General features: G+C 28.7%; 1 protein-coding gene across 4 annotated transcripts; it reads right to left on the bottom strand.

The window, feature by feature from the left end:
* Positions 1–14,920: 14,920 nt before the first annotated feature.
* On the bottom strand, positions 14,921–21,094 carry LOC111290828 (hexokinase-3-like). Of its 4 annotated transcripts, none has more exons than XM_022882314.2 (10): positions 20,036–21,041; positions 19,356–19,487; positions 18,500–18,647; positions 18,224–18,400; positions 17,892–17,966; positions 16,354–16,509; positions 16,151–16,249; positions 15,931–16,070; positions 15,480–15,561; positions 14,921–15,394 (listed from the first exon to the last, which is right to left on the bottom strand). In XM_022882314.2, the coding sequence occupies exons 1-10, from the start codon at positions 20,305–20,307 to the stop codon at positions 15,014–15,016; spliced, it is 1,662 nt and encodes a 553-aa protein (XP_022738049.2). In that variant the 5' UTR covers positions 20,308–21,041; the 3' UTR covers positions 14,921–15,013. The 4 variants fall into 4 exon arrangements, with proteins under 4 accessions (XP_022738049.2, XP_022738050.2, XP_022738051.1 ...); XM_022882315.2 differs by having other exon boundaries at positions 15,943–16,070; XM_022882316.2 differs by lacking the exon at positions 19,356–19,487 and having other exon boundaries at positions 20,036–21,094.
* Positions 21,095–21,613: the final 519 nt, after the last annotated feature.

Genomic DNA, 21,613 nt, shown 5'->3' with positions numbered 1-21,613 from the left:
TTTTTTTAAAAAATTTTCAAAAATCATAAAAATTAAACTTGCTCCGAAAGTTCGCCTAATGTTGGAGATTTTTAGATATGTTCGTGTTTTTTTTTTTTACAATTAAAAAATCTAAACTCTAAAACCTCAAACCCTAAAATCAAAACCCCAAACATCCAAACCCTAAAATTAAACCCTAAACCCTCCCAACCCTTAAATTGAAACCCTGAAATCTCAAAACCTAAAATTAAAAAATCTAAGCCCTAAACCCCTCCAAACATTAAACATCAAAACCTCGAACCCTAAAACCAAACCCTTAAAACCATAGGTCCTTGAAACCCTAAAATCCTAAATCCTAAACCTTAAAATCAAACACCTTAAAATCCAAAATTCTCAACACCCTAAGTTAGGTACAAAATCCCTAATCATTGCCCGAAAATCACCAGATCTTGAAACCTCAGCCTAAACCTATACTCAAAACCATTTCGAAGCTTTAAGGATACGTGCAAAAATCTAAAATGAAGTAATTTGTTCTCAAATGCTGCCTAGATGATGGGATTTTTAAAGAAATCTCATTCCATTAAGTTTTTCCCATGAGTCCTTAATTCGTTTTAACAATTGGGGTAATAATTAATAAATAAAAAAGAATAATAATAAAAATGGGATCTAAATATAAATAGTCACACTTAAGCTCCACCTGGATGTTGGGGAGTCAAGGTAGTCTTATTATATTTAAGAATCCAATGTCAAATTTATATTTCATCTTTATACACAATACCTATTAGCTTACATGTATTTATTTGTTATTGTTTGCACTCATTGGCATTTCTTTGTCTCTAATTTTTACTTGCTATCTAATAATACCATCATTTACTTTTTCACATAAAGTGTTTTCTTATTTACTTACTTTTAAAATTGTGATATTATAAAATAAAACAAAAATAACATTCCAAATAGAATAATTCTCGGTACTCTGCCTAAACATTGGAGAATTACCAACAATCATTTCTTGCAAGGAGTGTTATTTTTATTTTAAGAGATATTGTATTAAATTTCAAGTGAAAAGAGTTATCTTAAATTTTGCCTAGATGTTGGAGAATTTTAAATTAATTCTTTAACTTAAATATTTTCTCAATATTTCTAAATAAAGGATTTTATCAAAAAATATTTTTTTAAATGAAAGGAATTAGTATTAAATTTCAAATCAAAACTATTTCATCCGACATCGAAAATAGCGCATGATTAAATGGTATTAATTTATGGGCGTTGTGGGAGTACTAATCCTTCATCTTGCATAACCGACTTTTAGACCCAACCTTATTTTCGTAGATCAAAATTTATTTTTTTTATAAACTTTAAACTTGCTTTTATCGTTTTATTACAAAAATAAATTTTTTTATGGTCAATCACACTCTAAAAAAAATTAATGGCGACTCTTTTTATTTTTTTCAATCTTAAAATTCTTTACATTTGGCGGTCTCAAAATCATTATGATAATTATTTAATATTCAATAATGACAAATAAGAAAGTGAATTCATCTAATTATTTATTACGTACAATTACTTGATTTTCATGATCTAATTTAGAAAAAAAAATAACAGAAGATCTTATAGTGTGAAAATGAATGTGATTGAAAGTGGGTATATAAATCAACATGAACAACAATCATAATTAAATAATAGAAATGTAATAAAACTAGAACTTTGTCTCAAAAATCCATTAATAGTAATGAATGAATTTGATTAAAATTTAACTATTTAAAATGAATAAAATAATTAATGAGTAGGAGATCAAGTAATTAATTGGAATTGTTGATTAAAACGATAATAAAAAAATTAAAATGACATTTCGAAGATGTAATTGTTAACGATTCCTTTTTTTTTTTTGGTCAATAGAAGAAATCAATTTCTAATATCACATGTAAAAAAAAATAAATGTTTAACTATTTAACATTTGTACTTTCATATAAAAAATGTGAAGTAGTTATAAAAGAAAATATTAATTTTCTTTTATTAAAAAACTATGAAGCTTTTTTTTTTTTTTCTCAATCAAGAAAATTATTTTATTAATGAAGCCATTACAGGCCTACCATCATCCAAACATCGGTCTGTAAAGGAGTCAGAAACATAAAGCAATTACAAAAGAAAATCCTATACCACTTCAGATAGTGATACTCCTATAATCAAGCAACAAACTTGATTCACATCTGCAAATGCATTGCTTCCTTGAATGTATGACAAAAGAGACATTACCCATCTCCTCTCTGAACTTATCAAACTCATTAAAGATCTTCCATTCTTTCCACTGTCTTGCTTCAAAATCACACAGCCCAAGAAATAGCCATTTTTGAATCATATTTGATCACCAGAAATGCTTCTTGACAAAACCAAAAATATAGAAAACTCCTTTAAAGCAGTCATAATGGCCAACGGATCTGTTACATTGAAATTCTTAAAACTGAGAGTTCCAGAAAATAGAGTAAGGATGATATCCGAGGCATCACTAAGTACTCCACCACTCCCCGCAGACCGGATTAACCATTAGCAGATCCATCGACATTAAACTTCAGTGTGTTTCCACTTGATGAGACCAATAAACCCCTGCTCGCGACTTAAGGACACTAACACTACCAACGAAGGTCCTAAGATCAGACTAACTAAAAAAAGATTGGTTAAACATAATTTGAGCTCTTCGTAAAGTGAAAAGGAAGTTGGTCTATTGATAGACTTAAGGCAAAAGCTCACCATGACTATTGACTATTCATTTTGATCATATTCTTTAGGCTATTCAAACAACGAAATCCTATATGTTACCATGGCCAAATATATAAAAATGTTAGCGATTCAAGACTAGCTGTGGAAGACGACTCTCTGTGGGACTGAGTAGGAATAGTTTTGGATGTCTTGATGGTAGCCTCACAATACAGAGAAGGTGTTTTTGCCTATGCCAATAGGTCTGCCAATTCTTTAGCACATAAAATGGCTGGAGTGGAGTGTCATCAGTTTATCTGGGAAGGGCTTTTGTCTGACTCTATATCAAATGATGATGATATTTTATCTTAATGAGTCGAATTATTTTTTGATAAAAAAATACATATTTTTTAGTTTTATTTAATATTTTCACTGAATTAAAACAATAATGCATTAATTACAAAAATTCCCCTTGTAAACGTCAACTTTCCCTATGCCAATAAGCACCGTCTAATTTTTTTTAAATTTTGTATTAGCTACTTATTTACCATTGTCTATTATGAAGTAACATTAATTTTTTTTTTTGAACCATGGTCAAATAATTAATGTTATATATCTCACATCTTTTTTTTTTTGAAAGATATATCTCACATCTTTTAATTTACTAGCTAATTAGAAAATTTTAGTTTAATATCATCTTTTGAATATATTGAAATCAATAGTGAGAAAAATATATAAATTTTTTTTAATTTTATACTATATAAGTTGATCCCTCCTATATATATACAATGTAAAATTTAAAAAATTATATATTTTTAATTATTTATTTCAATAAGTACTAATAATGAAAAAGACAAACAAAAAATAAAAATAATAATAATTTAATGCCATCCATTAGACGTATTAAAAACAATGATTAAAAAATATATAAAACTTTTTAATTTTATGCTATTTAAATTGATCCCTTTATACAAAGAGGGACTTAACAAGTAATGTTACCCACGTCTATCAAGTTATGGATTTCTTGTGGTTTATTTTAAATTGAACTTTTTTACTTATAACTAATTTTAAATTGGATTTTTAATAATTTAAAACATTTGCTCCAAATCATCTTGTAGTTTGATTCAAGCCGAAAACAAAGGCAAAAAAAAAAAAAAAAAAATCACCCTACAATGGAAACAATACATCTTAGAAATTAAAGAAAAAAAAAACCTTTAAGGCCATGATTCAGAACTTGAAAATATTAGGAAAGCAAGAATTCACTGATGAGCTGCATGAAACATGGTGTGATTATGAAGAGCCGAAGAGGCATCATTCGATCTGTCCTTGCTATTTCTTACAGTCAAAGACAAAAAGGCTGTCCCTGATGATGAGGAAATAACGACTGCAAAACCAGACCTGGTGGAGACAGATTGACACTTACACATAGACACTTCTACAATTTTGGCTGCCAAAAAAGTCTTACAGCATGTTATGTCATGGCCGGAGTCCCATTTCTCACTAGGAAAAGTAAAATGTAAGAAATTTAGATAGTTGGAGAGCTAGCTAGCTATAGGGACCTAAGCAGATAAGCTTCGTGGCAGGGTGCAGTTCACTTTCAAATTTCTTAAAGTCAAAGACTAAAGGCTGTCCCTGATGACGAGGAAAAAACGACTATAAAACCAGACCTGGTGGACACAGATTGACACTCACACATAGACACTTCTATAATTTTGGCTGCCAAAAATGTCTTACAGCATGTTATGTCATGGCCGGAGCCCCCATTTCAAACTAGGAAAAGTAAAATATAAGAATTTGAGATAGTTGGAGATCTAAGCAGCTAAGCTTCGTGGCAGGGTGCAGTTCGCTTTCAAATTCCATTTTCAACAGTAGGCCGGAAAAACAATGGGTTGCAATAGAAAGGTCCAGGACATTTTAAGTTGTTCTCACTATCCAAATTTCTACAGTACTATACTAAGTTTACTTTTCAAATGTTTGCTCAAGATTTCAATATGGTAGCGAATTAGAAAGATTGACACATTTTGTAACCGACCTTTCAATTAGTTCTTAGCTTTCTCTTTATACATTTGTTTTAATGATTAAATCCATAAAAGAAATACTATATATATTCGACATTTTGATGATCGCAGATGTCATGCATGATTCTTTTCCCCTTATATAGGCGAAACCCATGATTCAATAAGTAGTCTTGAGGTTTTTCAAGTTAGTTCTTTGTTTTTTTAGACAAGTTTAGTTTTCCTTAACAAAATGATAGAATGATTTTTTTTTAAAGAATGGTTAAAATAATAATAAAATTTCTCTTAATTTTATCACTATATTACATAGATAGGTTTATATGCTTTTATTATACCCAAAATTTTATATTCAAATAAACTCTTAAATATTAATTTATATCTAAATAAAATTTTTAAATAAATCAATTTTTTAAAATAAGAATTTATTTAAATACAAATTAAAAGATAAAATTTTATTTAAATACAATAAAAATATAAATACTTATTTTAAATAAAGTAAAATAATTAAATAATTTTTTTAATATTTTTGCCTAAAGGAATTTGGAATTTAAAGAAGTAAATGAGAAAAAAAAAAAAAAAAAAAAGAAAGAAAAAGCAATGAAAAACTATTGTAAAAGTATAGCCTATTTCTACCAAATCTCAAATAAAATATTAAAGTATAGCTCAACAACATCACTTCACACCATCCGAAAAATAATCTTAATTTTGGGCATTAAATCTATGCCAACAATTCGATCGGCAAATTCTAAATTGGTAACTCCTACCTGTCAAAGTAATAGAAAACGATCTCAGTTTCAAATAATCAATGTTTGAGGCTTTTCCATGTTGGACAATGACCTGCCAATATGCTCTATAGTTGATTGAAATGCCTTTGTGGAAAATAAAGTACAACCCGAAACTTTTTTTTTTTTTTTTTTTTTTTTTGGATTTCAAGGGAGATGGAAAACTTTATTACAAGAGAAAAAGAAAGAGACTTGATTCCAAATTAATTTTTTATGTTTTTTGAAAAAAAATTTTGGTTACTAGATTACGAAGCAGAAGAAGACAAATACAAGAAGAAACTTTAAACCATTGGAATACGTGTGAACTCTACCAATCTAATTAGGATAAGGTTTTTGATAAATAGGACAATCGGTCCAGCGAAGCCCTGGTCCATCCGCCTCCTGCACAACATTAATGAGCTGGTTGTGGTCGACCATGGCAGGCACAACTTTCTTATTGAAGGTTGACCCATTCTTGATAGTTTAAAATTTGACGTATTATAAAAAAATTTAATTATTAATGAATAAATTTAATTTTTATATTAATTTTATTTATATTTAAATAAAAATAATTATTATATAATAAATTATTATAATTATTTGAATGTAGACTCTTATTCATAATCATGAAAGCAACTTCGAAAAAATAAAAATTTTATGGAACAGATTTTCAGAAAAAACAAATTCTTATTTCTTGTTTGGATAACTTAAAATAAACTATTTTTTTCTGTTTGTTTCAACCGAAAACAAAACATTTCCTTCCTTCCTTCCTCTATCTCCATCACAGTTCACAAACTCATAAGGTGTTCCACCCGAATTCTGTTCAATACGTTCAACAAAATAAAACCGTGAAACCAACCAAATTCTTCAAGCAACAATTGCCTGGTAACTAACTTTTGAGAGATTACAAAACCCATACATGTGTGAAGGCAAATACTGTTGGCTTCTTTTGCAACCATCAGTTTATGCTTCAAAAATTCCTAGCTCAGAGAGCTTCAGTGTAATCAACAAAGAAGACAACCTCATCGGCAGCTAATGCTAGTTGGAAAACTCGGATCTTGCCAAAAACTAATAAATAAAGAACAAACATGATGACTACCAACCAAAATTTTTATAGAGGCTCATTGCTCACGGATTTCATATCAGAAGAGCTCTCTGTAGTGCCATTCATGAAATAATTTTCTTTTACAACAAACTATCAATTCATGATACCCAATTCAAATTGATAAAAGCCCAATCAAAATCGTTAGATTTGGAGGCTTTTTCCTTGTGGGTAGCAGACGTTGGCTATAGATTTTTGTGTTTTTTTTAATTTTTGAAGTATAAGAATTATTTATGAATAATTAAAGAAAGCTTTAAAAACAAAATAAAATGACGAAGAATTATGGGAGATCTTTGGGTTTTCATGGTGGCTGTTAAAAACAAAAAACTAAAGGAGATTGAAAAATTCAAGGAAAATTGTCATAAGAATTTGGAGATGCTCGTGGGTTTTTTCCGAGGAAATGAAGCAAAACATGAATTTTTGAAGCTGAGACAAAGCTTTGGCAAAAAAAAAGGCTAAAACATTCAAGAATTTTGAAGTGCTTACCCATATCCCACTATCAAAAAAAGAAGATAGATGCAAAAGCAAAGGAAATGGAAAAACAAAAGAAATGAACAATACGGTGACTTGTGAGCGTGAAAGAGCTCGAGAGATTGGTGGGTTTGTCAAGAGAAATTTGTGGAACGGAAGACAATTTCCTCATGTTCTGTTTTAATTTTTTTGTTGACTAGAAAATATTTTCTGTTGACTGTAAATTTTTTCCAATCCAAACTTAAGAAAACATAGAAAATGACTTTCAGAAATCATTTTCACGGCTGCCAAACAGAGTTATGTTTATAAAAGTTATGATTGTATAAATATAAACAAATATTTTAATATAATCATTTTTATTATTTTTATTGAAAAGTTTTGAAATTTGATTATATCTCAAAGAAATAATTATCTTTTAAAAATGTTTTGTTCGCATCAAAGTCAAAATTTATTTATATTATTTTTATACTTTTATTTACTTTCTAATAATTTAAAGATAATTATATGAAATTTATTTTTTACATGAAAAAAAATACAAAAAAAAGGCAAATTTAACAAAATTGACTTTTGAAACATGCATGAAAAGCTTTAATTATTCAAATGATTTTTTGGTAAAATAAATACTAAACACGATAAGTTTCTTGTTACCATTTTTCTAGTATTTATACCTTACTAAAATAATTGATAGTAGATAATTCATAAGAGATTTTAAGTCTTATTGAATTTTGCTTTTATATTGATTATATATTCTTTTAATTTTTGTATTATGAATTAATTATTTAATTTATTATTCAAGATTTTATGGTATATCTTATGTGTATTTTTTTTATCACGATATTGAATGGTCATAAGCCTAAAATGTGTTGGGGAACACCACAGCTCTAATACCATTTGTTGGGCTAAAAGCCTCCAATCCAATCACACACAGCGGAAGCGAAATCAAACAATAAATCAAACACACAAGAGACAACAATTTAACGTGGTTCGGTCCAACTGACCTACATCCACGGATGAGAAACAAGATCCACTAGTTATAGAGAATTACAAACATACATCATATCATCAACCCCACTCAATAATCAATACTCATAAGACACTCTCAATCTCCTCTAGTCCTATGAAGTATTCTCTACCCAAACAAACACAAACCCAAACCCTTGTGCACTCTTTCAACATAACCAAACACATACCCATATGTTCCCATACATCATACTTATGTGGATCCTCTCAATCTCCTCTAGTCCACTCACAAACAAACATACACACCCATAAGACGTAGAGCTCCAATACTCCTATGGGGTGTCTATCCCACAAAACCCTACAACTCTCTTACATCTTTTTCTCATACCTAACCCTGTAGAGACTTCACCTATTTATAACCATACAAACTTGCCCATTAAGAATCCCTCTCCTCTTAGAATTCTTCTCCTGTAAGTCAAACTTGCCTATTAAGAATCCCTTTCCTTTTAGAATTCTTCTCCTGCAAGTCAAACTTACCTATTAAGAATTCTCTTTCTCTTGGAATTCTTCTTTTGTAAGTCTTCTTGTCCATCAAGCAATATCTGACAAATCCCAAACAAATCTCTAACAAATCTTAAACAAATCTCTTATGCGATTTGAGTCAATATTCCCAACAAAATGGACATAAAATACTTGTTAGCTTTTGTTATGAATCTTTTATAAGCCTCTTATATTTTGGTAAAACCATCATTATCAAATCAAAATGATAAAATTCTCAAGAATTATCTTAAGACATACAATAAATTATGAATTTTATAAATATTTCCAAAAAAGAAGCAAGTACATGTGTTCTTATCATAAAATCATATTTTATGGTCCATATTCCATTATTGCATTTTATTGACAAAAGAATAATGTATGATTTATATTATTTAATTTATAGTATTGTTTCAACAAGAAATAAGCATATTATCAAATATAACTTTAATTCAATTGAAGAAGTTATATAATTTTTTGTAACTAGTTAAAATACTTTCGATTTGTTGGATGGAAAGTGTCATGCATTTGATAATTTGGACACAAACTTTATCTATAGTATTGTGTTGTTATACATGATATTATGATTGTTCTTAATGACATGAACCATGGTGAATATGGTTTTAGTGTCCATGATGAAATAATTTTACAAGTATCCATGAGTGGTATGAAAGTCTTAAAAGGAGACTATAGAGAGCATTAGTCTACTAAAAGAATTTTTTTTGGGTGATTATATTTGATATTATACTTATTTATGTATATTCTCGTATTGAATGAAAAGATAAAAATTTTAGAATTTATATACAAAAAATTAAGATATAGAATATTTGCTAATTATCTTTCATTAAGAGTGGATTTGAAGACCTCTTATTATATGAAAAAAATCACCAAATAATGAAAAAAATAAATGAAATAGCACATTGATTAAAATATATATCTTAATAATTAAATGGGACATTCTTTAATAAAAGAATATATATTTGTGCATGTTGGAATTGATGGTTTCTTATATATTTTAAATCAAAGAAATAAAGATTGCCACCATAATATTTTAAGATTTAAGTATAATTTTACTATGCGTAAATTATATAAGATAACAAGTTTAATACAACTTATTAATGAAAAATCATTAAAAAGGTCTTTAAATATCTTTAAAAGATTAAAATGGTTTAATCTATCCATTCAATTTAAATTGCACTAGAAGAATAATTGTATCGAAGATGGATAAAAATGTGAAAATAAAATGATTGAAATTTTTATATTAATAAGTATAGAGTTATGATCATAACCAATACCAACTATTTGATAAAAAGACAATAATGAAGCAACAATGTCTAAAACATATAAGTAACATGTAAAATGAAAGTTTAAGCATATTAGCCTAGGAAGTGATTATATTAGAAATTCAATCTCAAGTGAGGTTAATTACCATAAAAGAAAATTAAATTCTAAAATATTTTATTAATAGTACTACATGTATAATGGATTTAAACTCTTACTATTAGACATCAATAATATGAACCCAACTTTGTAATTAGAGATTAGTGACCTATAATTACAAAGTTTAACGAGTAAAAATTATATATTTGTTAAGTAATAGTAAAATTTATTTAAATTTTAGAATTTAGTGTGATCCATTACGTGAAAATAGATTAGTTTTTATACTCATAATGAAGTTTATTATTTAAATATTTAAAGGAATGAAGATATCATAGAAACTCTTACTATTAGACATCAATAATATGAACCCAACTTTGTAATTAGAGATTAGTGACCTCTAATTACAAAGTTTAACGAGTAAAAACTATATATTTGTTAAGTAATAGTAAAATTTATTTAAATTTTAGAATCTAGTGTGATCCATTATGTGAAAATATATTAGTTTTTATACTTATAATGGAGTTTATTATTTAAATATTTAAAGCAATGAAGATATCATAGAAACTCTATTTATATAAATATAAAAGTGGTGTCGCTTCAACAAGAAGAATTGAAGCCTCTCTTGTTAATATTTTTAAATAAGATAAGTACATAACCATAATTACTGTTAAAGCGGGTATAAACCTTTGACAAAAGATTAAGTATTATGTGTGTTATATCTTCAATTTTAATACTAAAAGTTGAGGTTTAATATGTAGAGAACATCAATTTCATTGGAATTCAAACACATATATGTTAATTGAATATTTAAATTAAGAGAAATCTTCTTATATTCATAATATTTATTTGTGGGAAATATTAAAGATTAAGCACTAACATCCCAAACTAGTGAATGATTGTTGGTAATTTAAAATGTGATGCATCTCATATTTGATAGAAATATTTAATTATTGGTGAATATACTTAATTTTTGTATTAATTTTATTCATATTTTAAATAATGATATTTGAACAGAAATAATTATTATATTATAAATAGTCATAATTATTTGAATATAAATAGATAATTGTTCATATAAATCATGATTGTACAAATAATCATAATTATTTGAATAAAAATTTGTCTATTCATTTATTATAAATAAAATTTTCAGTATAACTATTTTTATTACTTTTACTTAGAGAGTTTTGAGATTTTATTATATCATAAAAACATAATTATCTTTTAAAAAAATTTTCTTTTATGTTTCAAAGTCAAAATTTATTATTTTCTTTCTCTACTCTTATTTATTTTTCTAACAGCAGTGCAGGTTGTCTAGCTTGTCGTGGAAATCCTATCAATGGAATCTACAAGAATGGTTCTAGCAGCAGCCACTTCACTCCTGATGACTCCGGTGTTTCTATCATAATACCTAGCCATAGCTTTCATGTATTCTTTGAATGCTTGAGTAATTTATTCCATTTTTTTTGAAAAATCTGTCGTTAATGTGGTTTCAAGACCTGTTGGTCAATCCACTAGAAATGCGTTCCCGTGGTGGAGGATCATTGGTCACGTCAGTTATGGAAACTTCCAGCTCGAGAATCATAACAGGGTTTCCCGTGTTCTTCATTGACATTTCCAATTTTGATCGCACTAGGCGTGCCAAATGAAGATGTTGAAGCAATCTTTAACCACACGATATCAACCAGGTGTGTCAATTAGTTTTGAACTTCAAACTAACAAAGTTTTCAAAATGTGATCTTAGTGACCTTTGCCCTTTGAAGTGAGTCAACTGGTTAAGATTGGATCAAAGGACACCAATTTACAATTTCAGGTTAAGAAAGATGATTGCATTTATATGGGTCCTTTCGAAGCTACGAACAGATTGCTTAAAACATCACCTGTAAAGAATTGGAAATGCGAGAAACAACTTGGAAATAAAAAAAAATATAAATCAATTGTAAATGGAATTAAAAGAAAGCAAGATGACAGAAAAACTTATTGAATTGAGACCCTGGATTGTAATGAATTTAAACAAACTTGATGAAACTTGTTTGCCAAAAAGTAAATTTTTGATTGCTTTGAATGCTTTGAGGCTTACAGTCACCAAACTTAATGTCTAAATGCTAATATCAAAGGGAATGCTCTCGAAGAGCTTTGGAGAAAATCGGAAAAACTTAAGAGAAGTAGAAATGAGCTGAATTGAGTATAGCGTTGGGTTGATTTGGATTGTGTAGTTAAGTTAATGGCTGTTTCCTCCATTTATTGGGCTTCCCTAAGAGTTGTAATTCCAGTGCCTTCCTAAGTGACGGCTAGTGGAAGTCCGTTTGCTACTTGCAGGTATTGGCTGAAGGAGTCCATTTGCTATTTGCTTTCTCTTGCCAACCAACTCTGCCATATGCCTTCCAATTATTGGCCCAAAACGAACTAAATTCTGCTGATTCAGACTGAATCGCTTTCGTCAACTTGAACTATCCTTAATAGCTGACTAGGATGAAATATGCCAGTTGTCATCTGTTAGTTGGCCTAAAATCTTTGACTTGGCCAAAAATATCCATCTAATTAATTGACCACAAAATAAAAACTCCAATTGGTTGCCTTTGAATTAAACAGGTCATACGTATTTATTTGATTGGATAACCAATGGCCATTTGATCTGTTTGCTATTTCACCTTTGTTTTGCCACGTATCTTTTTCCTTATTGCCAGTATATTTATAATATAAACATTTGTAATTCCATAAACCATTAAGCTAGCAAGGCTGCAAATTAGACTGTCGAGCATAAAAAAACAAATCTTTATGATTATTTAATTTGTAATCCAGTTTTGTAGTGATTGTTCTCCATGTAGTGGAATTGTTAACTCAATTACTTACTTAAATAGGACTTAACTGATTACTTTGTTACAAGTAAAGTTTTTTTTTTAAAATTTTGCTGAAAGCTATAAGAAATTCTCTGTTTCATAATTGTAGAATTATTATAGGATTCATATATTCATTTTAAAGTATCTTGATGAAATTTTTTATGGTTCTAAGATTTTTTTAAACTAAGATATAAAAAAACTTGATATTAATACTACTGATGAAACTATCCCTTAATTATTTCTTTTCAATTTTATTTTTTTATGAAAAATAATCTTCTTATTTAAAATTATGTTACATGTTTCAATTTTATTTTTTAATGAAAAATAATCTCCTGATTTGAAATTCTATTATATGTTTCTCATCGAGAGTCTGAGTATTATTTACTCTTTGAATGTACAATTGGCACATAAATTTTAATTTATGACACATAACTCTATTATATCAATTAATCAAAGCATTATTTGTATTTTATACAAATAAAAAATATTAAATAAATAATCAATTAAAAGATAAAATATATTATCTGATCGAACAAAAAATCTATTAAAAAATAAAAGGTCTACAAACCGATAAAAATATAAAAATATATGGGTTTTTGTAGTTTTTAAAATATATATTACAACTAAAAAAAAATATTACACTTGATTTGAAAAAACAAAAATCCTACATGATGGAATGAATAGTATGTTTAGTCAAATAGTACATAGAGTGAATAGTATGTTTAATGAAATAATATCTATTATAAAAAAAAAGCATGTTAGTTCCTATAGTAAGAATAAACTAATAAAAATAGAGACAAAATTAATAGTAGGAAAAAATATATTTAGCTCAGTGGGACATTGAGAAAGTTATATAACTAAGAATTATCAACAATGAGGGTTTTTCTAAAGTTGTTCTAGTATTTATATTTTTTTTTCATATTTTCTTTGTGAAATATATTTAAAAATTAAAGATAATGTAAAAATTATTTATAAAAATTATGATAAATTTAAATATTCAAATTAACTGCAAATAAATTAGAAAAGATAACTTACTTTAAAATTGGTTTTAAATTGAGATGAGGTGATGTACATGAGAAATTTGATATATAAGATAAACTTTCCTAAAGTTGTTTTGGTATTTATATTTTTTTTCACATTTTTTTTGTGAAATATATTTAAAAATTAAAGATAATGTAAAGATTATTTATAAAAAAAAATTAAAGATATTAAATAATATTTTTAAAAATTATGATAAATTTAAATATTCATGTTAATTACGGATAAATTGAAAAAGATAAATTACTTTAAAATTGATTTTAAATTAAGATGAGATGATATATAAGAAAAACTTTTCTGACGTTGTTCTAGTATTTATATATATATATATATATATTACATTTTCTTTGTGAAATATATTTAAAAAATGAAGATAATTCAAGGATTATTTATACAAAAATATTAAAGATATTAAAATATTTTTAAAAATTGTGATAATTTCAGATAAATTGAAAAAAATAAATTACTTTAAAATTGATTTTAAATTGAGATAAGGTGATGTATAGAAGAAAGAAATTTAATTAAAATTTAAATTGATTTTTTATTAAATTTTAAAATTTTTGATAATTTAATAATTTTTATAATATATTTTTTATAAATAATTTAAAATAAATAAATATCTTATATATCATCATAATAAAAAATTTTATAAATTATTTTACGTGTCAAAAAAAAACAGTTCATGTAAACATCCACATTAGCAATTATTATTTAATAACTATGTATGTTATAATATATATATATATATATATATATATATATATATATATATATATATATATACACATGAGTTAACGCTCTAATATGATAAAAATAAATTCGTCTAAATTGTCATTATCATCAAGCCAACGAAATTAAACTCATAATTAAAAAAAAATTATGAGAGATTACATCATGTTTTTTTTCTTTCTCTTTTTTTTTTTTAATTTATAGAAAGACCTGCTTTTTGAAAAAAAAAAAAAGTCATGCCAAATACTAAATCAAAATCAAATACTTGAGTTAAATGAACATTTAGATTGTAAAAGAATATGATAGTTTCTTTTCTAATGAACAAATAAGCATCACTTTCAAATTGCCAATATCAATATACAGTACACCTTTAAAGAGAAAAATGAAGCGCAAGGACATTCTTAAAGAACTATGAGGGAAAGTAATGAACAAACCTTTCTTTTAAATATGGAAGATATGGAATTGAATTCTACATTTACAGGGGCTACATGCATATTCAGTAATATATATTTATAGCAGCTGTACATTATCAACACTTTTGGATGAATGTGAGGCAGCAAGGAGAGCTGCTCCGGTCCCTGATCCATCTTCCGTGACCTTAAGAATTACATGCTGCGCGATATCTTCTCCCAGTATTTCATGCAAGGCTTCATGCAAGTACTCCCTGAACATTGTGTATTGTGTGTATAAACTTCCCTCAATTGCCACAACCGTTCTTCTCATCTTGGTATCGCTTCTAGTTCTTCCCACCCTGATGCAACCGCTTCCATCCCGGCCGATCTTCTTCAAGATCCCAACGATACCAGCGGCTGCCAATCTAGCAGCCCTCCGGGCTACCACATCACATACCTTCACAACAAGCTTCCTTGCCTTCAAGGGAAGATCTGGAATCTGCAAAGCTAAATGTCAACCTAACAATCCACTGAGGTCATGGCCAGAGACTGACAAGGAGGGAGTTAATGTTGGACTCAATTACCTTGAGATCATCTTTTAAGATTCTCGCCACTTTTGTCAATTCAGGGGAGTCATCTTCATGCATTGCAGCCATTAAAGGCGTCCTGAAGTTGGATATTGAAATGGGTAACTTGCATATCAGAGATTTAGAAAAGATATAACTTATGCGATGTCCCGGGAAGTAAAAACAAGTAAGACCATTTTACTCCTTTAACTAGTGCAATTTGTTTATCCATATATAGTCATGAACCATAGAAGTAATAATACTTGCAGCAAGGTTTTTATGAAGAAATAAGGTTACCCATCACTTAAAACCTCAATTATGAATGTTAATAATAATGGAAATCAGGAAAGGGAAACAAAGAAAACAACTGTCAGCCATCTAGAAAAAAAAAAAAAAAAAACTAAAAGAACATTTCCATACTCTTAAACATGATAGAAACCTAGTTAAAAGAAGGAAATTAAAATATTACATAGATGCATACCCTAAGGCAAAGGGCACTGATAAACTGGAAAAAACAGGTCCGAAAACATCGGACTCCTGTGACATCCTTAGAATGACTCTCCTAACAATGTCACCAAGATACATGCCTGATATCATTTTCTCAAAACCCTGCAGCAAATTATAAGAAATCAGATCTGGTCCTTCATTATTATCTACTAAGAAAAAGGTATAGTTAAACCTAATCCTACCTGGTCATTGGGATTTGGACTCTCAGCATCTAATTCAATATCATACGAAGTTCTTGGCATATGAGATGACCAAAAATTACCCCATTCCATGTTGACAACCTAGTCGTTAGACAAATAAAATAATTGAAAACTGATGGATGTGAATTAACTACTTCCTCATATAAAGTAAAATAAAGGCCATATGCAAGAGAAACAAACGATACCATGCCTCCAGAAGTTGTAAGAAGTCCTTGGCACTTGATGATAGCATCCGTCCGCTCCCAATAGCAGGCATTTGTACCTGTTCCAATTATCACTGCAGCAACAGTGTCTGCATCATGATAATGTCCAAGCGCTAATGTTCCAACTGTATTGTTCACCTGCTTAAACAATCCATTAAATTTATCCAAACATGAAACTAAAATTAAGTATGAAGATATGTCCACATATATACTTGCAATTTGGGTTAGGAATGCCACCTCAGTTTATTACTTTTCTCATGAGCCATGACATCATTATATTATAAAATATCTGCTGAATGATGAAGACACATCTGTTTATTTTTAAACATGCCATAGCAACTACCAAACAAAACACACAATAAGAGGAAAATAAAGAATCTTTAACCATGACTCTCATTGAGAATAGACATTAATTACATGTGAAAATTAAGGAACTTAAAAAGTTAAAATGGCTTTCAAGTTACCTGTAGACTAATTAACATTCTATGTATTCTATTTATTAGCACAAACACTAGAACAGACAACCCTTCGAAGAAATTCCTCAAATTTATAATGAACTACTTAGATAATGATTTTAACATCATCAATTTAGTTATGGACATTAACTCGAAAGTAACTAATTTCTGTTAATGAACAATCCACTACAAAAATGCTGCTTACCTTTTATTGAACTAACAAAATCATTTACATCCAAAATTATTACAATATTTATCAATATACTCATTAAAATTATCAATATATTTTTGTGCAATTGGAAGTAAAAAAAATTTACCTCTAGCTACTATGATTAGTATCATTTTCCCAAAGGATGTAGAAAAGACATCAGAGTTCACCATATATTGATCAAAGTTATCATACAAGTTATCATACAGTGATGTAACTGGCAGTAACAAAAACTTAAATTTTAGAAAGACAGTGGACAATAGAAAAAACACAGCAATCATTATTATTTTCCGAAAAAGATGTAGAGAAGACATCTGAATTTCTAAACAGTTTTATGAATTATGAGTCATTAGACCACTATATTGAAAATTTTAGTATCTTACTTGACCTATTGTGATGCATTTAGGGGATACTAGCCAGGTCATTAACCTCCTTTAATTTGACATAAACACATTAAAAGTATCTAACAAGCCAGATATTCACTGAATTTGCCATGCCCATGAACCAAAATCCACTATGTCTTTATCAATAGGCTGTAAATTATGCGTACAACCAGGTCATTGAAACTGCTAAAGATACAGAACTAAATTCATTTATTTCTTGCTTCATTCAATCTTCCATTGCAACAGCAAACTGCATAAACCAGTAAAAAAGAAAAAAAGAAAAACCCTGCACAATGAGTACAAGATGCAAAACTTTCATCCAAGCAATTTCTTATACAGTATACTAAAAGCATGCCTACAGTATGAACAAGACATCAGAAATATAACCAAGCATTCTGCCATTCTTTATTTCTCAGAAGTTCCTTAAATTAAGAAAACAAAAAAGTAAACCTACAATGTAGATTTAGAGCTCACCAGCACAGCAACTTGCATATTTAGACCTTTCCTAGCCAGTGTTTGTTGTAAAACTCCAGCAACCTCTTTTCCAACCTACAATCATTTGTGCCACATATTTAACAAAATATTAGGTTTTCCATAAATTAAAATATAACTTCCAACAATTACAGAGATTCTATAAGAATCATAAACAACTGCTAGTTGAGAAATTTAAGCCTTTACATAAAGCAATATGATGCACCAAGCCTTTGGGCTCAAATTATTATTTTATAAATAAACAGGAATTACTAGGTGACACAAAGTTTCCTTTTATTCTAGCAGTTGCACTAATATTCAAATATGAAACTAACCATGTCTGTGATTGCAAATCCTTTTGTCCACTTGATTAAAATCCCCGACGAAACAGATGTTTGTTTCACAGGAAAAGAGAATGTAAATCCAAGTTCTTTTATAATTGGAGATTGCTCAGAATCATTTCCTTTTTCAACAAGATGCTGTAATGATGAAGCTATAAAATCAAAAAGATCCTGCATGAAAGAGACATATGTTAATAACTTCAATTAAAATCAGTAAATAATAAGATTCCATATGTTTGGAAAGGATTGGCAAGTCAGAAACTTAGTTACCTCACTTCTACCAGTCATCAACCGCGGGGGAATGGCTTGTTGTGCTACATCTCGATCAAAAGAGGATCTTTGACCTCCTAGTTCAACCCGTAAGACCCTAAAATTAGTACCTCCAAGATCTAGACCATAAAAAGTTCCTTTCTCACTCCTGATAAAAATAATAAATATTTATTTTACTAACATAAGCTATGTAAGAAGGAAAAAAAGTAAATATACATAAGAACATGACTGGACAATAATATCATTCACAAGCCTAAGCTAAAAGCCAAAACAAAATTAACCACAGAGCAAACATCTCCCATACAAATCCTGTTAAGGGCAAATCATTACCAAACCAAAATATAACATAAACCTAAAATCCCATGCTGAATCAGAAGTTTCAAATTTTAACCACAGACCACATTTGCTATAGGAACCAATAGATTCAATCCATTATTGTAGTTTAAAAACAATAATACCTCAAATAGTTCTTATACACCTATGTGCCAGTAATGGGGTATAGAAGCAGAAGCCAGCAAGATTCTATGAACTAAATATATTAAGTTTAAAGAAGAAAATTAGATTACCTACTCATAGTAGTGGAATGGTCATGCAAAAACAACGTATAACACTATCTCAATATTATTAAACTTCATGAGATACCCATTACAGAAACCATGTATTGTCAATACTCCATTAGAAAGAATAAACATAAGAAAACGCAAAAAAAAAAAAAAGTGCATAATATATCACAAGAAAAAACAAATGAAAAGCAAAAAGAAAGAACAAACATCAAATCAAACCCAAAAAAAAAAAAAAACGAAACGAAAGCCTGAATGGAAAAAGAAACGCTCATTAAATTGAAAATTTTCAGTACCAGGGCAGAATGCAGGAACAACTCACAGAAAGTGCGGCCAAGTTGCAACAAGACAAAAACTCAAATACCATCCCAAAACAACATACGGGGGGAACACCAACTATCATGGAATACTGTCCTAAAATTGGAAAACTCCGGCATAAGAAAAGAAAAAAGAAAAAAGAAATGCAACACGCATTAGTATAATAAGTTAAAAAAAAAAAAAAAAAAAAAACAGCAATTAATCATTGAAGAAACAATTTTTCCTTTTTCTCAATTTACATATTTAGCGGAAAATTGACAATCCCCAATAAACATAAAAACGGTAAATCAAAATTTTAAAAAAAAAAAAAAAAAAACAGATAAAGAGTGTACTAGATTCAATCAACAAAACCAACCCAATAATACTACATTACAATGCAACAATAACCAAACCAATAAAAACCATTTTTATTCTCACACAGAAAAAATTACGAAAAGCTTCAAAATTAGTACACTCCAACAAGCATCTATCATCACCAAAACCAATCCGAACAATGCATCAATAACCAAGCCTATAAGAACCAATCTTTAATCTCACCAAAAAAACTTCAAATTTTATTAACCTCAACAACCAGAAATCAACAAAAGCCGAATAACCCAAATGGAAAAAACAACCAAATTAAAAGCAACAAAAAATTAAAAAAAAAAGTTTTGATTACCCAGAAGGGAGATTATCAACAAAAGTGAGTAACATTTTGAGCTTGGACCCTCCCTCAGAAGCTAAACCAGCATGCATCTCAACAGCCATAGCATCCACTACTTGCCTTAGCCGCCCAACTGTGGTCTCACAACTTTCTTCCAACTCTTTCAAAACTCCAACTACTCTCTTCCACTTCCTCCTAGTCCTTACCCTCCTCCCTACCACTAAAGCCGCCACCGCACACGCGGCCACCGCCACCCCTACTGCAACCCCCAAAACCACCTTCGCCATCAAATAACAACACTAATAATATAACTACCTCCCTTTATATATATCAATTAAAGTATCCATCCTCTTATCCTTTGCTACATCAAAACACCATTGTTTTGAGGTTTGATCAATCCAACGGTAAAACCGCCGCCGTTTTAACATCTGGCTTTTTTAATCTCTTTGCTTACAAATTTTCTTTACTGAAAACCCAGAAGACAAAACCAAAAAAAAAAAAAAAAACCTCTTTTGGAGGGTGTTCTTTTGATGGATAAATTTATAATTTTTCTTAGAAGTGGTTTTTTTCCAACAAGAATCGCCGGTTGTTTTTGTAAAAAACAAAAAGAAAAAAACAATTCTTTTTTCTGAAGATGACTTGTTTGGAAAAATGCTTGAAAGAGAGATTTTTAAACAGAGAAGATAAAAATCGATGTGTTCTCTTTCCTGAAGAGTCTGCTGCAATTACCGTTAGGGAGCAGGTTTTTGCTCCAGTGCAGCGCGAAATACACAAATTAGCCGCTGAAAGAGTGTCCGGCTGGATCTTCAGTGGCACGATTGGGGTTATTTGGCCGCGCCACACTTGCCAATATCCACTGGTCCTGAATGGTGCAGTGGCTTCCTTGCACCGCAGCTCCCTTCAAGTTTTCTTTTTCTAGTGCCGTAGTGAAGAAAGATGAAACGTCTGATAGCAGGACTGAATCGAGATGAGAGAAAATTTCTGGAAGCAAGCGAAAGTGTGGAAAGAACGTGCAGTGTGCAAAGAATGAAGGAGAAAGAGAAACCCTATGGGAGTGGTTTGGGTCCTACACACGTGGAACCTTTTTTTTTTAATCCTTAATTAATAACAATAGAGGGATCAAAGTTACATAAAAAAAATTATAATTTTTTATATTTTTTTAACTGATTTTAATAAATTAAAAAATGATGAAATTATTTTTTATTTATTTCTCTTATTCGTTATATTTATTGAAATTAATACTTTAAAAAATACGTAAAATTAAAAAATCTATAAGTGCATCTTATCTTTAATAATAAAATAGATTGTTTTATTAAAACGGAAGATGAAATAAATGTCAAATTATTCAATTATTTTTTATCCATTAAAATTTTTAGTTTTAGAGTAACGTTTGACAATTAAAATTTTTTAAATTATTAAAAATTAAAATTTTTAATAATTTTATATTTTATTGTGTTTGATAAATTATTTTTAAAAATTATCTAATTGAAGATTTTTAATGAAAAATATTAAAAACGCTGAATAATTTTTAGTTACGCAACGTATCATGTCAATTTTATTTAATTGTTAATATTTTAATTTTATTTAATATTA

Source organism: Durio zibethinus, chromosome 11, assembly GCF_047325235.1.
Source record: "Durio zibethinus cultivar Kanyao isolate XHJ-2024 chromosome 11, ASM4732523v1, whole genome shotgun sequence".
NCBI classification, from domain to species: Eukaryota; Viridiplantae; Streptophyta; class Magnoliopsida; order Malvales; family Malvaceae; genus Durio; species Durio zibethinus.
This window is presented reverse-complemented; position numbering and strand designations above follow the sequence as displayed.

What these genes read in the sequence shown, in the direction of transcription:
- LOC111290828 (XM_022882314.2), bottom strand. Translation starts at nt 20,307, where the DNA reads ATGGCGAAGGTGGTTTTGGGGGTTGCAGTAGGGGTGGCGGTGGCCGCG. An exon ending in TGTTCCTGCATTCTGCCCTG is followed by an intron (nt 18,648 to 19,355) that starts GTACTGAAAATT and finishes TATTTTTATCAG; the next exon opens with GAGTGAGAAAGGAACTTTTT. An exon ending in GATTTGCAATCACAGACATG is followed by an intron (nt 17,967 to 18,223) that starts GTTAGTTTCATA and finishes AAATGATTGTAG; the next exon opens with GTTGGAAAAGAGGTTGCTGG.